Genomic DNA, 16,710 nt, shown 5'->3' with positions numbered 1-16,710 from the left:
GGCACAGCTGTGATGGAGATGGAGCTGGAGATAAGTATACTTGCAGCAGACCACAAACAGAGATCTGAGACCCAGACCCAAGCTTAAATGCATCTCCTGGATGCATGGGATACAGGTAAAGGCTCCAGCTGAGGCTTTTAAGGGCTGTTACAGTGTACTGTAACAAGGCCCTGAAAAGATAAAATGAAAACCTGGAGTGACTTTTGTAATGGAAAAGTACAGGAAAGGAGAAAAACATGAAGATGCAAGAGAGAATGAGGAAAAAGTGATTTCTAAAAGGGAAGATTTCAAAATCAGAATCATAGAAACAAGAAAAGGACAAGGGAAGCAGACAGTGGAAAGAGGTATGAATGAAAAGCTGCTTTTGAAGGAGGAGAGGTATGAATGAAAAGCTGCTTTTGAAGGAGGAAATGCACATACAGTGAAGATGAAATGGGTTTGAAAGTTTAGAAAGCAGGGAGTAAAAAGCAGGAGGGAAGCAGAGGTAAAAAGGATTCAAGTATGAAAGAAGTGAACAAGAAGAAAGGTTATGTTTTTCCCTTTTTACCTCATTTACAGGTTGGGAGGAAATGGAGGAGGCATTTGTGGCCTCCTCAACTGGGGAAGGAATGGAGGTGATCGATATGGTGCAGCCTGAGGACTCAGAGACACGGAGCAATTCAGCAGTGAAGGTTTTACTCTTGAATCTCGCTCTTCTCCTGGAGAGTGTCCTTTTTTTATGCATGACATAGAGCATGAAATAATTTCTGTGATCGTGGATGATAACAATTTGAACATCTACCTATGTTTCATGATCACCTACTGGACAATACAGCTTATCTTCACCAACCACATCCCAGGGAATTGAACTAGAACACTGAAGATAAGGGCAAGGACCCTGTGCACATACTGAAAGTGTTTTCCTTTCTTCTTGAGAGACACAATAAATTCTCAGTACTTTTTTCTAAGCCAGACTTCCCTGCTTGCACTTCTCATATTTTCTTTGTGTAAAAACGTCATAGTTAATAAAAAGAACTGATTCAACTCACCAATTTCAGGGGTGAACCTGTCTTTTAAACAGAATATTATTAAATTCAACATATATTGGAAGAACAAGAAAAAAATAAAGCATATTCCAGGGAACTGTGCCTCCACATACACTTAACAAGATAGACCCCTCAAAATGCATATTGTCAGTAGCTTTTGCTTTTTCTAAACACTATAAACACAGAAGCCAAGTAGTCTCAGAACACTGAAACAATGTCTACATTACACACAAAGTGTTATGCAACATTATTTGCTATTAGCATCTAAAAGAAAAACTGTCTGGACATGCTGCTAGGAGAAAATCAATTGAAGGAGTGAAGGGAAGGAAGAGCATACTCTGTTTAAATAGTAACAATAAGCACAAGCCCAAATTTGTTATTTATAATGATGGTAAATAAGTCAAACTATTTTGAGGTATTCTTATTTATTACTTGTGAAGTTCAGCTAACAGTGCCGGTCATGTTGTGAACAGTACAAATACAGAAAAAAGAAACAGGCCTGATGATAGAGAGTTTGCAATCAAAGTAATTTTTTTTTCTCAGAAGCAACCAGTTTATTAGTATTTTTGTTAATTAATGAAAACAAAATCTCTGAACAGTCCATTCTTGGAAAACATTTTGCTCTGTTTGTCAGTACTTGAAAAGGATTAACACAGTTATTTTTACAATGCTTACACTGATAAGGGATGTTTCCACTTGCCATCACCCATTCCACAAACAATCCCCAGGCAGTCAATATAATAAGTAAAATAAAAATGTTCCCATAAACAAAAACAGTTTGAAGAGTATGCAAAAGGTGTCTTTTTTATAATTACTAACGTCGGTAAATTCTAGAACATTGGTATAAATTTTCTATTTATGAGAATGTGAAATAGATGTAATTATTACACTGCTCTTAAGAATGTACTTTAGGCACTTCTGCTCCAAACCATGTTGCTTCTTACTCTGCTTTTGCTCTAAAGCAAATTAATACCTAAAATTCAATTTCAAGTAGAAAGTAAAATCCTGTAACAGCTCTACTCCTCTGCTTGGATGGTAAATGTTTACAAATGTAAGGAGAGAACCAGCTTCAGGATCCAGAGAAGCTCTTGGAATTCTAGTTGTTCAACCTTCAGAAACTTCTAGAAACCCCTGTGACTGTCCCATACTGCAACCTCTACCATATCCTCAACCCTAGACACTAAAAAAAAGAGTCTTGTTGGAAAGAGAATCTGTTCTCAGCTCCCCAATCCCCCTACCATTAATGGGGATGCTTTCCTCTTTCCTCTTATGTCTGAGTTTTGCTGATGAAACAAAAACAGAGCAGAGAAGGCCTTCAGTAAACTTCATTATTAAGTGACTTACCTTTCAGCCTACAAATTGTAGCCACTGAGCCTTTCCTAGCACCTGTCTCCATTTATTAGCAAAAGAACAGAAGAGAATTCTTCCCTCTCTTGTAAGTTCTGTGTGGTTTGCCCGGTAACCCACAGGATTTTCCCAAGAGCTACTGTAAGATACAAACAAGTCTTACAGCTCCAGGTTGTTGACTTGCCCTTTCAACATGACAGTGAGGCTGCTGGAGCAGACAGGTAAATGCACTGAACAGAGGGACTAACAATGTAACAGTATTTCTGTACACAACTCCTCACAAGCTGTTGCCTACTAGAAACTGACCAGTCACCTTGCTGCCCTGAGAATTGTCACACATCTGGGACAGAGAGCTGAGAGCCTTGGAGCAGGCCCCCTCCTTACGAGATCAGTTTAAGAATTTCCCTACCACCAAGTGCTGAGGAAAGGATAACAAGAAAACGAAGGCAAAGGAGTGAATAAGAGCACCATGTCACCCTAGAGGCCCTGAGAAGACGGTCATACTTTAATGTGCCAGGCCTTCCTCTCCCTGGGATCACATCTCTCTTCCTCCTTTTCCATGTGCATTACCAGATGCGACATTTGTTTTCTGGGTTCATTGGGGATCCACTGGGACATTGGAAGCTCTTGGAAAAGTCCTGGCTATTGCTGACAGGCCCAGACACACGAAGTGGCAAGGGACTATGTGGATCTGTGTTCAGGGAAGACTGGAGTTTCTCTGGATCCTGATGTCCACACATTGCCTGAAGGGAAGCAAAATAGAAAAGTCAGTTTGGCCGAAAGTCCTCGTGTGAACAAGACTTACGGCTTCTCACGCCTCTCACATCAGAGGGTGCTGGAGTAAACAAGGAAACATGCTTACGTGGCTGCCAACAATGTTCAGATCTTTCTTCTGATTGTTTTCCCTTTCCTTAAACTTCTCTGTTCCCATTTCACTCTCTGACAAGCCATCTGCACTTTTTCTATACTTCATAGTCCAGAACACAGAGAGTTTAGGCCACCCTGGCTAGGCTCATGCAACCTTGGACTCCATCTAAAATAGCGGTGAAGATGTCTCAGTGCCTAGATTCAGCTTCTTAAGTGAAATCAATGAGTGCTCATCAACAAAGGGGAGCACTTGCACAAAATCCCATTACTACTCAAGAGACTTGGGGGAGGATTATATGACTTTTCTGGTGTTAAGCTGGCAATCCAAGTCTTCATTCTCATTATTTCAGTCTTTATTTACCAACAAACGACGCAGTAGCTGCCAGACAGCCTCTGAAATGCAAATCTTGCCACCAAGACCCAATAAGCTGTTTATTTACACAGTGCTCTGACTTAATGAACACACAAAACTTTTCCCTTTGCAGTTACACTGACTTACAAGGACGTGATTTTTTGAGCACAGAAATCCAACCATCTCTCATGAGGAACTTGACAGCACAGCTACGCATAGCTCCAGTTTGCAGAAATCCTTACTGCAGATTCCCACAAAAACCACAAACTCTGTGTGCGTGTACTTCTAGTTCTCGAGCTCTAAATAACATTTGAACTCTTTTTTTCACTATCAGTCACTCAGAGTGACGTGACATGACATCCAGCCATTCACCATGACAGAGAAGTGAATGAAGGAAAGGATGGACAGATACATTACTTTTGCAGTTAGGTTTCTCTTTCCATGTGTAAGATTACTCACAACAGAAAGGAAAGTAGTCAGAAGCTGGCTATGAAGCCTGCTTTCCCTGACACAGTTGGTCTGCTATGACTTAATTGTGGTGGATTTCAGTGCTTTGTAAAATATATATTTGCAGACAGGTCTTTTGTTAGCTTTGAGATCCATAACAGGTTAGGAGCTGTAAATATGAATTTTAGCTTCTAAATAAGATTCTGGATCTCGCAGAATCATTGGTCATTCCCAGTTCTGTGAAGAAGGAGAAAAGTGATTGAATATTGAGAACGAGTGTGGGAGAAATGGAGAGTGAGAAAGACACACGATTAGCATTCATTACATGAGCAAAACTGAGGTAGAAAAGTTGATCATGTGAAAGTCCAATTTTAGGTAAATCCTTCTCTTCTTTGTGCTTTTTCATCCAATTCTTATAGGCCTGTGGAGAGATAAAAAGGATAATAATAAAGCTTCCTTTAGACAGTATTGCAAGCTCATGTCTTCTGTCAGTGAAATCTATTAATTTGATAAATATTTAATAAATTAGCAACTTTTTATCTCACTCTGAGGCTTTCTGCTGCTGGCCATGCCCTTAAAAAATCTAAAGTGGGAGAGTAACAATATAATTACTTTCTTTACCATTTCAGATGCTACTACACCGATACTACCACACACATTGTCATAAGATGTTGTAATTGTACTATAAAAGAATGAAAATTAGTTTCAAAACAAATCACAAATATTTGACTATAGATTAAAGAATTTCTACCTCCCAATGTCCTTCATGCAAAATGTAACAAGTACCGTCTTAGACCTAGGGGTCTCACACTACCCTCAGCAGTTAAACTGCTAAAGTACTGTATGAGGAAACAAAAAATTCTCTCTAAAGTACTGCTGAAAGCATTGTTATAGTCATTTCACCACCACACAAAATTCTGTTTCATGTCTCAGCTTACTTCCTCAAGTATAACATAAGCGTATATACAATAGCATGCCTTTGTATGCATGACATAAACAGGGAAGTAAAGGTGGTGAAGGAGAGAAGCTGTCTTACATGGACATATAGAGACTATGAGCAAAGCTTTGTGAGGAACCTCTCTCTGGACTAAGAGAGGACATGCTGGGCTCATGCTTCACTGGCACAGGTGGTGTAAGAAACCTGGAACTGGAGAAGGATGTGGGAGAGGGAAGCAGCAGGGCAATCTTGTGTGTTATGTAGTGAGACTATGAGATTCCAGAAGTAAGAAAACCACAATACCTGGTAAGCGACAGCGAGCCCTCCAGTGTCAGCTGTATTCTCCAATAGTGTGAAGGTGCCATTGACATTAAAGCTGTAGCTTTCATAGTGTTCAACCAAGCAGTCTGTAGATCTTTGTAGTGCACTCCTGTTGCATGCAGGACAGTCCAGAGGCAACACTGTGGGGGAAAAGTCCTAGAAGTAAAACTATTTATGGCATTCACCTGTGTTCCTCACATTAATCACTGATTCTTCCTAGTAACCAGCATGGACTGGAATGTGTGTTCCTTAAGTTCATCTAGCTCAATAATATATGTACACACTGATATAAGGACCGGGATTTCAGATCCTCTAAGGGAAAGTACCAGTGGGACCTAGAGGAGTAAATAAAGACACCACAGCCAGTACCCACCATAACCATAGAATGAGTGAAGAATTTCATGCGCCATGAAGACCCCGATGGCTCCAAAATTCACAGCGCTGAAAAATAAAGATGAAAAGAGGGCTTTTGGAAAGAAAAAGAGGGCAGAGGAGCATTCTTTATAGCCACTGAGCACGACTGTGTGCTCCACAGGAGCATTCTGCTCTGGGACCCCACAGAAACACTTTGTATGTGTTGTCACTCAGATGTGTAAAAGTGCAAATACAAGTGTAAATTATCCTACCAATGCTTAAAATTGTATTATGGGCTTATTTTAAAGTATTTGTAGCTAATAAGCCATCATAACAATGAAGAGTCTATGAATGAGATTCTGCCTTCATTAGCTGTAATGACAGGTATTGTTGTTGAAGTATGTCCTTATTGACCCTCTACTGTCTGAAATGCTGCACAAACAGCAGCTACAATGGTAACCATACAAAAGCAGGATGTTTGGAGAAGCAATCTTGCAACTTTTGTCTAGTGAGAAAGAATACATAAAACTGGCAAGGCAAATTAAAATCATGATGATTTGACTGCAATTACTCTGGTCTAGCATTGGCAATCTTGCCACAAGCATGAGGTTGTCCTAGAGACCTCCAGTAGTTATTTCCAAATGGAATTTCTATGGTTCTATGCAATGAATTTACAGATACTCTCAAAAGGAAGAGAACACTCAAAGTGCATTTCCATTATATGAAATTATGGACTCATTCTGTCTTCCCGTGCACTGATTAACACAGCTGAAGCATGAAATTATCGTACTGGATCATTACTTCATCACTGGGAACTCAGTAAGAGTTCTATAGCTGATAATTTATAAATGTTACTCAGAGAAGTTGTGGATGCCCCATCCCTGGAAGTGTTCAGGGCCAGGTTTGATGCGGCTCTGAGCAACCTGGTCTAGTGGAAGGTGTCCCTGTGCATGGCAGGGGGGTGGAACTAGATGATGTTTAAAGAAAGGTTCCTTCCAACCCAATTATTTCTATGATTCTATGATACTGTAACAATTGTACTGCTTTGCTGAGTTCTTGTTTTAAAAATTATCTTCATAGTCACCTGAATTAGCTTTTGCCAGTAAAGTTTAAACTCCAGAGCATCATCTGAGAAAATGCCATTGTACCAACTCACCAAAAGCTGATTAAGTTTTACTTATCAATCTATTCAACTGAGGTGACAGTGAAAAGAATGTACTTTACTAACACTGAATACAAAAGGAATAAGAAGGCATAGACATTTTTCACAGAGGAAAAATACAGTGACAGCCCATACCACTGGAAAAAAAAATTATTTTCTACTATTCTTTTGAGATGTCCTTTTCTTCATACTATAATAAATTAATTAAATACTGCAAGGACTGGTGACTTCTAGATCACTACTGAGAAAATAATTACTTTTAAGCAATCTTAAGACATGTTTCTTTCAAACTTCAGCCTCTTGCCACAACGTGAGCTTATCTTTCAGTACAATGGTATTAGGACAAGTATCTATCCACTATCAGGCAAAAAGGACATTGAATGATATGTTTACAATCAACTGCTTGAAGTGCTTTTATTATCAGAAAAAATATTGCTTAAGAGATCTGTTCCATGTGATCAAAGAACACAACCAGAGGAGTATGATCTAGAGAAGTGTCATTATTGCAGGGGAAGACTCAGAATGAAACATCTATTTGCTTGGCAGAAAAGGTTTCTTAAAAAAAAATGAGAGAAGAACTGTGATACATTTGAAAAAGACTTCTGACAAGAAGTTGCTCTGTGAGGCTCCTGTTTTCTCTGGGTTAGATTTCAGGAATCCTTGGAATCTAGAAAATGAGGGGCAAAGGTGAAATGTCTTCTTTGCAGTTAACCTACACATGACTTCTGCCTCTTTGCTCTGGAATAGTATCTTTGTCTTAGTTTAGTTTCACCTAGATTCTGATTTTGCTTCAGCAGAGTAAACGATCACTCACTCCAAGAATTCATCAAGCTTTAGAAAAAGCTGGGTTTCCCCCCGGGATGCAGTAAGAAAAACAGATTAAAGACAGACCACCCACTAAGATTCCTCCTGGAAGCATGGTGCAGCCCAGGGACTACATTCAGCTTGAACCTCTTAAGCCCCTCCATACCTGGGAAACTCCATGTGGAAAAACGGACTGCGGAACATTCCAGCTGGAAAGACCACCATGTGGTGCCTTACTGAATAGTATGAATGCACACTCCAGGGGTGCACACGCCAGCTAGAAGCAAAATAAAAAGAGAAATCAGAGAATGTATTAACTCCTTATCTCAAACTTTGATCCTTTCTTGCACCGGCTTGCAAAAATAGTTCAACTGTTCACACAGCACCAGCAAATTATGAAATTCACATTATCTAGAGTTACAGGTGTTTGAAATAAATCTTCAGTTGTTTACAGATGGCCAGAACTAATAGCTCAGTTTTCATAGACATAAAGAGATTCTCCCTCACAATTTTCCTGACAAGTAAATTAGGATTAGTAACCTCCTGTGAAGTCCTGCACAGAATACTCTTCAGGAGGACTTAGGTCCAAAGCACGTCTGTCAATGCTGCCTTCCTTCTGAAGCATCCTATGTCCTGCCTTTGAGGTGACTCCACCAGCATTCATGTCATCACAGTGCTTTGCTGTTTGCTTTGTTGTGAAGCCCAGGAGAACCAGCTATCCCTCTTAATCAGGGGTGTATGGTCAAAAAAAGTGGGTTTTTTTCAGGGGTCTGGTGGTCTCTTCACAATGATGGGGTGTTTTGGTCGCATTGCTCAGGCTGAATGTAGGACAGGCTGCCAAATGCAAGGGTTTTTTTAAAGCAGGATGCAGCAATGCAGAGTTGCAGCAACATTCAGAACTGGTGAAACCACATTCAGAAGTACTGAGTCCAATTCTGCCCACTGGCCCCCGCCTGCCCTTCCTCCTCTTCCACAGTAAAAGAGAGCTATAGACATACAGTTATCACAGTTCTGAGTGACCTGAGCTAGTTGATCCTGCCTTGAGAAGGGGGATTGGACTAGGTGATCCCAACAGGTTGATCTCCAACCTCAGTTGGTTCATAAGTATGTGATTCTGTTATATTTTTCAGATCACTATCTTACTTACTTATCCTGCGGGTGATGCTGAAGGAGCTTCAGGTAGGAATTTTCCCTCAATATTTTCAAGCAAGCCACCACATTGAGGAAAAAAGTGTCTTCATTTATCTCCAACTGAGGGAAAAGACAGGGAATGTGACTGTCACAGGGCATAAGCAAGGAATGAATTGAACAATTGAGAAAAAGAAAAAATTAGAAAAAAAAAGTCCCATGGATCAAAAAAGGGTTTATCAAAAGAGAAACCAATGGGATACTTGTAGGTTTTTTCTCTCCAAGTTCTAAAGACCTTCAATTTAAGATATGACAGGAATGTTATCTGAAGGCCAAACAGATCATACAAACAGGTAAAAAATTACTTCAATCAGGCCAGCCACTCTAAATAGGAGACAGTATAGGCAACAGCATAGAAGCAACAGATTAAGGTTCTCTGGCCCCATATGTTCCCAAAAAATGATAAGTAGGAAATGCGCTCCAGAGGTCATAGCCTCTTTTGTAAGCAGACAAGATAGCAGCTGATACAGGTAAACTGCCAGTAACGAGGCAGGCATGTTTACATTATATGCCTCACATTCTGGTATTCCAGGTTCACTTTGTCAGTCTGGAGTATGTGAGCTGGATAACCAATCTCCACTTGTAGTTTGGAAACCTAAAATAATAATAAACAAACAAACAAACAAACAAACAAAAAGAAACTTGATCAATAGGAGGCTTTACATTCTGCAAGTCCTTTTAAAGGCTATTTCCAACCAATGTAAGCAAGATCTGTGAGTCAGCTCTTTAAAAGGACAGCTACTCTGTTTCAAGAAGATATCTTGTCCTGCTGCTCTGCTTTCTCAATTCTACGACCTGAGGCCTAATGTTGTTCTATTCTTTTTCTTTGTATTGTCTTCTGCCATTCAGCTTTTTAGCTTTTAACCTTACTAGATGTATAAAATTGAATTGTATCTCAATAAAATTAATTCAGAGTATCTGTGGACAAACAAAAACGGAGCCTCTCTATGCCTACACATCAGTGTATGTGTACCTATGGCACTTACAAAACCACCTTCAATATTTAGTATGAATAAGACATCTATTTAAGATTGTGTGCCTGTAGAAGCAGGTAGGAATATATAAAGGTGCAGGTCTCTTCTCTTCCTTCTCCAAAGGCTTCAGGGAAAGGAAGGCCTCAGTACTTCCTGCCTTGTGCACGCACCAAGGCTTTAGCGTTTCGGCGAGTTTGTTCATCCATCCACTCCACCTGATCCAGGCGGTCGTAGAGGGCATCTTGGATGGCAGAGAACATCTGCTCAGCCTGCCGTGGATAAAAAAAAGAAGGCATGGTCACAACTGCACAAAAACATTGCTCACTCTTAGCTACCATCTTCACATGTTCCAGCAATTCAACCACAGAATAACTGAGGGAAAATTCCTTTCTTTTTGTGATGAAAGAAAATATTTCAGTTTCTACAGTGATTTAGGCTTAAGTTATTTGGCATCCAGTTTTTCCTCACAGGGCTCACTGTTCTCTCCCACACACCTTTTCATCTGGCCTCTCACAGTAACTTAGAGGGAGACAATTCCTTCTCATTCAATAATGAATAATTGTACCCCTTCATGAGCAAAATGAAAATTCAGTATCCACAAGTATTTCTTGCTGGTGTCTCCCTTTTGAAAATTATGGCAATCTGAGTTAATCCTTCTCAAAATTATGCTTTATTAATCAAAATTTATGCTTCACTACATGTAGTCTTGGTTTTCCCATTAGCTTTTCTTGATGTTATTTACTCTTGCCACCTTATAGACTTCAAACTGTTTGCAAAACCTGATGCTACACTAACTTTCCTCAAAAGAGAAAGGAACTCTGACCATCACAGGATGAAAAAAAAGAAATCTTTTCCACACTGCAGGCAGGTGTTCTTTTTTACTGTAGATCCATTCAGAATGTTTTCATTTGAATGCTTAGTGTTCTTGTTGAGATATATCACGTTGGTGATGAATAGTGTTAACTAACTGTTAACTAACTCTTATTCCAGGGAGCACACAGAGATTGCATGCATTTGTACCGCTGTCATAGCTATTGGTACTGCACATATGACTTTTCTAACAGTTGGGACAAAGATAATAGCTGGTATTTAGCATTGATCATTCTAGAATGACAGCAATATCTTGTTCTGACATATTCTAAAAAAAGGAGGGAACTTGCGTAAGCAGAGGAATATATAAAGAGGCAGGAAACCTACACATGATTTTGCTGCCTTGATGTGGTCTTAAGGTGGCATGTCAAAAAAAGAAAGAGGTGAATCTGAGCTCTGCTTGGGGGTTAAGGTGATGAATACCTACAAATTTCTTGGTCTGCTCAGGGAAAATTTCTTGCACAATCATCTTCCCTAGAACTGGCTCAAAGAAAGAGCTGGTATCAGTCAAGCACTTCCTCCAGCGCTCAGCTAGCATCTGTAGGAACAAAGTAGAGACACATGAGAGTGAGGGCAAAGAACTAGGAAATCAGTAAAATGATATGGAGATGTGTGGTCGGTAGCATATGCACTGCTGACTAAGAATGACAGCAGTGAATATGTAATGTAGTTCTATTTAAGCTACCTCAGTAAACATTTCTACTAAAACATTTATTTCCTTATGATCTACTCCACTTACCTCAAGATGAAGATTTGTACATTAGCAGAGAAAAATCCATAGAAGAAAGATGACCATCTATATATTTTTCCTACTCCATGATACAGTACACTCAGCTCTCTAAACTTTTGTGTGTCATGTCTACTTCCACATTTCTTTTGAGAAAAAAGAAGCACTTAATGGTTTGGGGAGAGTAGTTTTTCTCTCCAAATCTAAGAAACTCCATTCATCTAAGGCATCAAGGGAACATTCAGAAGGTATGACCTACAGCGTTCAGCTGTCAGGGAGGCTGAAGAAGCTGATAAAAGGCTGACTCACCATTCTAGATCCCATTTTTCCATAAAGGATCTTATACAGCTCCAGGCGTGCATCTTGGAATCGACTGTCAAGGGCTGGGGAGAGATTCCCAATCAGACAAACAATCATATAAATGTGAGGGACCCTGTAGGCAGAAGATTGAAGGCTGGTCACCATAAACACACAAGTGAGGCAAGCATCAGAGGAGCAACTTGAGGCAGAGAAATCCTAGGAACCTGAACAATGACAACAAAGAACTCTGAATGGAATACACCTGGATGCTATCAAAGGAGGATGATTGACAGGAGTCTACTAAAGAAACTCCCCAAAACACTGTGGAGACTTAAAGGGTAACTGCCTGCTGGGGCACAGGATTCTTTATAGGAAGTTGGAGAAGGATAACTTTTAGGACTGGGTGAAACTTAGAGAATATTATGAGAGGTCTGTGGGATTCTGTAAGATTTATGATGGCATGTTTACAGGAAGGACCAAAGGCAGGGAAAGGAAAGGATCATAGTGGATTGGGAGAATATATGTGGGAAAAAGGAGAGGAAAGGTGGTAGAAAGGGATGGTTGAGCATAAACTTGTGCTTGCCAGGGCGTCTGTCTGATTGAGCTCTGCACATGGTCACCAGGATACGTCCTATCTTATTAAATGCTATTGTTAAGTAACATTCTACTCACTGTGTGTGGGGATGGAACTGGATGCTGGAGAGACAACGAGCCTGAGACTAGTGGAGGGACTTTGGATCCAGCTGGCTTCTGGAGAGAGCAGGAGTCTGAGAGCTGGCTATTGGAAATACTAGTGGTTTGGACCAGCTACTGAAAAGACCTGATAGGAGTGTTTGTAACAGGAAGACACCAGAGTACCAGCAACCAAAGTTGCAAGGGTTGCTTGCAAGTTTCTCATATATTCCATGCAAGACTCATATATTCCATGTGATATATCCAAGTGAACACCAGGAGATCTTGGCCAGCTTCTTGACAGACTGAATACCTAAGACCAGCTATTGGAGTGAGCCATATCATGTGTGTGCACACATATTTCACTAGTATTGAGCAATCCTGATCAGCTGGAGCTGAGGAATAGGATTAGTCTGGGTTCATGTTTGTATGAGTGCTATGGGTGGATGGGTGCCAGTCAATACACTGTGTTCCCTCTCTGTGTGACACACATAAATATATTATTTTATATGTGTGTTCAGACATGGTACATGCATATGCAAGTCTATTGGGAATATATGCTAAGCCATAGCACTGGCCAAACCTGTGGATATAAAGCCACAGCAGTCTTGCAATTGTTAGACTATTGGATTTAGCAGCCTCTAAGACAGACCTATTAAAGCTATAGTATTTGAAGTAAATATTTCTTGGGGCATGAGCAATCATAGCTGTCGACTCCTACCTTCCCTCGTGCCATTTCTTGATGAGCTGTGACATTTCTCTTAAGTAATCCATGTCATGCACTGCAATTGGCTGAGAGAGGTTCATTGGCATAGGATGGAAGACAGCCTGGAGACATGCCAGCCAGTCAATAGCAGGTGCCTTTTCCTGCAAGTAAACAAAACTTACATGCTGAATTATGAATCTAAACTGGCTCACAAGAAATAACAGGAAAACTAGGATAGTCATCGTAATACTGTTAAGAGATACTTTTGACAAGTTAAATTGTTTTTATAATGTGTATCTTGAAGAGGAGAATTGACTTTTTTGAAAGGGAATTAGCGCCGGGGAGGGGAGAGAGTTGTGGGCCTGAAAAAATTCTGATTGTCAGTTAAAGACCGTAAGTTAAAGGGTTATTTAAAGCTCAACAGGCTCCAAGTGTAATTTGCAAGACAATGGCATGTAATAAGAGTGTCTGATATCTCTTTTCATCTGGATCTTCAGAATGAAGACATGAATGTCACGTGTAATTGTGTTGCTCAAATTCTAAGGCACAGATACCTGTAGCTCCCTAATGGTAGTGCGAAAGAACAGCATCCCCCTCTGCTGTCTTTTCTGCAGTGGGGTGACAACTCGCTGGAGGTTAGAGATGAAGGACAAGGTCTTGGAAAAGGAATCAGTAGGATCATCCTCTGTCCCTCCAAGTAGGACCCCCAGTTTCTCCAAATATGAAAGATACACACGGAGAACCTGCAATACAGAATATGTGACCAGTGGAAGATACATGACTGAAAATTAGTCACTCCATCCATCCATCCATCCATCTTGACCGTATAAACTTCAATCTTTGAAAGCTACTGCAGGCCCGCCCCATTCCTAAAACTGTCTTCTTTCTGCAACATCCTTATGTAATTATTCATGTGGAATACACCTTGCCAAGTACAGTTCCTCTCTCAGTGAAGAACACTGAATTCCCAAAAGATTATTTTTTCTCACAATTACTTCACAATTACAGCTCACAATTACTTCAAATACTTGAATAATTTTAGAGATGTAGGCCTGTCATCTCTGGAGTCAAAGGAGAGAAATTCAGTGATATAATGAGCCAGCTTTTCAATGGAGAGAAAATGTCAACTTCTTGTTTCTATCTTCATGAGGTTTCAGAGTAATGTTTATGCTGGCTCAGGGGTTTTATTGAGGACTTTTCTGAAAAGCTCAGAACAAGAAACTGAAATAACTCAGTTTATATGAATTTGGAGAAATGACAGGGTTTATTTTGTTGCAATGTCCCAAGATCAAAGTTGTTTATTGTTCCCTCAACTTATATTCAAACTTTTTAAAATACGCCTTAAAATGCTAGCTATCCCTCCCTACAACACACAAATTTTGTTATAAAGCCTTATTTTGGACAAAAACATCTTTTAAAAAACATTCAGGCAAGGCAAAAGCTAAAATGAAGCCCAGATTCAGATTACTTAGCAAGTAGAAATTAAAATTATAATTATAACATTCTGTTTCTACACTAGAAGTTTTCAACTTGGGATCTAAAATGGGCTACATTTTACAATCTATCCTTTGGAAAAGTAGAGTTTTGTAAAGAATTCCATCTGGATGCATTTTCAGAGGTCACTGACCATAACCCATGGAAACAGACCACTCTGAACCAGGAGGTAATTCAAGGAGATCCCTGCATCAAATAGCTATATCAGAGCTTCAGGCTCTGATATGTTACCTTAAGATAATTTTTCTCTTTGAATTCACTCTCAAGTGGAATCTCAAACTCAGGATGGTCAATCTGCAAAAAGGAGTAAAGGAAAAACTTATTATTATTTTCAGAAAGAATGGAAATGTGAGGATCTTTTGGTAATCAAAAATTATCATGGAATTTGAAATGTTATTAACTTGCTTTTACTTTTGGAAAATGTTTGTAAATTCTTCAGAGAAGAACAAAGGCTTAACTTGAGCAAGCCTTGGTCTGACTCTTTACTCACAGGGCTTCCTTGATAATGCTCTTTCTTTAGCATACTCACCTGAATAATATTGGTCTTGGGGTCAAAAGGACTAGGTCCCACAAGGACTCTAAAAAATGGGAAGGTGCTGTATCTGCCCATGAGAATCTGAAGAGTTTCATTAAAATCTTTTGTTTCCCCCACACCTGTGTTATGCCATCCACCAACCTAGAGAGAGACAAAAATGCTGCAGGTGAGAAAAATGGGTTGGATCTGTATTTAATTTTTTTTCTTTTACACCTATAAGCTTAGCCACTATGATAACTGAGAAGCAACAGAGCAAAAAGCACCAGGGGAAACTCATGAAGTGTTCTACATATGCTGCTGGCTTTAAAATGACCTGACACTTTCCCCTAAGCAAAGCAATGAACTGCAAAATGACACAAGGAAAAGGAATTGTAATTAGCAACAGAGTAAAGTGTGCAGGAAAAAATACTGGGTAAGCAGGAGACAGGAAATAGGTCTCATTTTTCTGAAGCCATTCAGAAGGACAAACAGGGATCAGCGATTAAAGGTCCCACCTCCCTGACAAGCAGATTCATAGGTGGGCCTGTAGTCACTGTTCCTCCTGCTGGAAGGTTCTGCATCCTCTTTTGACACAGGGCCTAAATGCTCTTTGTTGGAAGGAAGAATGTGCAGCTCCCCTTGGCATTGAGAGGAATCTCCCAGAATGGAAAGAGAAGGATTTTCTCCTTTAAACAAGCTCTCTTGGAAGCCTTGACTACTGAATGATCATCTAATTTTAGACACAAAAATTTCATCCATTCCAGGTGTTCCCTGAATATTGAACTGAATTTCTGAGATTAAACATGATCCCTCTTTGCAGTATTGGTTTTTTTGCCATCCTTAAGTAATACATAAGGTCATGAGGAAAGATTCAAGTACCTGATGTCAGAAAATCAGTTCTTGAAACAGCATTTAAAGCTACAGGATTTATCACTTAGAAGTTGTGCTGTGAACCATGACTAGGGTCAGATTCTAGAAAAATTACATCATGTAGGACTGTATGACCCTAACTGCCCGTTTTCCTTCTCCGTGCAGGAATTCTCTTCCTGAGGGAGAGGAAATAGCACAAACATTCACCTGATTTAGGAGGTCCTTCAACGTCTGAGCTCCTTGGGATTCTATTCGTTCAGTATCCATGCAGGAACGATAAAATTTCATTGCTTTCTCCTTGGCTGAGCCTCTTATCCCAAACTGTGGACTTTCTGAAGAAAAAAAGTAGATTTAAAATTTAAAAATAAGTTTAAAAAGAAGTTGGGACAGTATTAGAGCAGAGAACGGTTTTAAGAAAATACTGTACTTTGATCCAGAACATTTTAATAAATACATCCACATTTCCCACAGTGACTCAAAGCAAGGGACTTTCTAGCGCCATGACTCTTCCTGAGACCAAATATGTGAGTTTCTTTGCATGGAAGCAGGAGTACAACAGGAAGATGGTGCATATCTAGGCTTCAGTCCCCCACAGAGACAGGACACATCATCAGAGTGCACTTTCAGACTAGCAGAGCAACAATGGCCTGCTTTGACAAGGCAACAGGAAAATGGTTTGGGTTGCTGTCAGAATTTTAAAGCGTGACTTTCATCTGTTACACTTGGCAAGGGGAATTAAAATGTTTAAAATGCAGCTACTGTAATATGACATGCTCAAA

At 39.9% G+C, this 16,710-nt stretch overlaps 1 protein-coding gene across 6 annotated transcripts in view; it reads right to left on the bottom strand.

Annotated features, from left to right (window-relative positions):
- Window positions 1-1,431: 1,431 nt before the first annotated feature.
- Window positions 1,432-16,710, bottom strand: part of KEL (Kell metallo-endopeptidase (Kell blood group)) — a 28,693-nt gene continuing 13,414 nt past the window's right edge. For 5 of the 6 annotated variants that reach the window (XM_019283967.3, XM_019283969.3, XM_019283966.3 and 2 more), the window contains 15 exons: window positions 16,139-16,263; window positions 15,077-15,223; window positions 14,779-14,841; window positions 13,608-13,796; window positions 13,069-13,214; window positions 11,685-11,808; window positions 11,076-11,186; window positions 9,949-10,047; window positions 9,322-9,399; window positions 8,764-8,867; window positions 7,783-7,893; window positions 5,670-5,737; window positions 5,279-5,436; window positions 4,364-4,459; window positions 1,432-3,115 (listed from right to left, as the gene is read on the bottom strand). In XM_019283967.3, the coding sequence (XP_019139512.3) occupies window positions 2,939-3,115; window positions 4,364-4,459; window positions 5,279-5,436; window positions 5,670-5,737; window positions 7,783-7,893; window positions 8,764-8,867; window positions 9,322-9,399; window positions 9,949-10,047; window positions 11,076-11,186; window positions 11,685-11,808; window positions 13,069-13,214; window positions 13,608-13,796; window positions 14,779-14,841; window positions 15,077-15,223; window positions 16,139-16,263 (1,796 nt within the window). In that variant the 3' untranslated portion in view covers window positions 1,432-2,938. The remainder of the gene's footprint in view (window positions 3,116-4,363; window positions 4,460-5,278; window positions 5,437-5,669; window positions 5,738-7,782; window positions 7,894-8,763; window positions 8,868-9,321; window positions 9,400-9,948; window positions 10,048-11,075; window positions 11,187-11,684; window positions 11,809-13,068; window positions 13,215-13,607; window positions 13,797-14,778; window positions 14,842-15,076; window positions 15,224-16,138; window positions 16,264-16,710) is intronic. The other variant, XM_019283968.3, reaches the window with a different exon arrangement.

Source organism: Corvus cornix, chromosome 1, assembly GCF_000738735.6.
Source record: "Corvus cornix cornix isolate S_Up_H32 chromosome 1, ASM73873v5, whole genome shotgun sequence".
Taxonomy (NCBI): Eukaryota; Metazoa; Chordata; class Aves; order Passeriformes; family Corvidae; genus Corvus; species Corvus cornix.
This window is presented reverse-complemented; position numbering and strand designations above follow the sequence as displayed.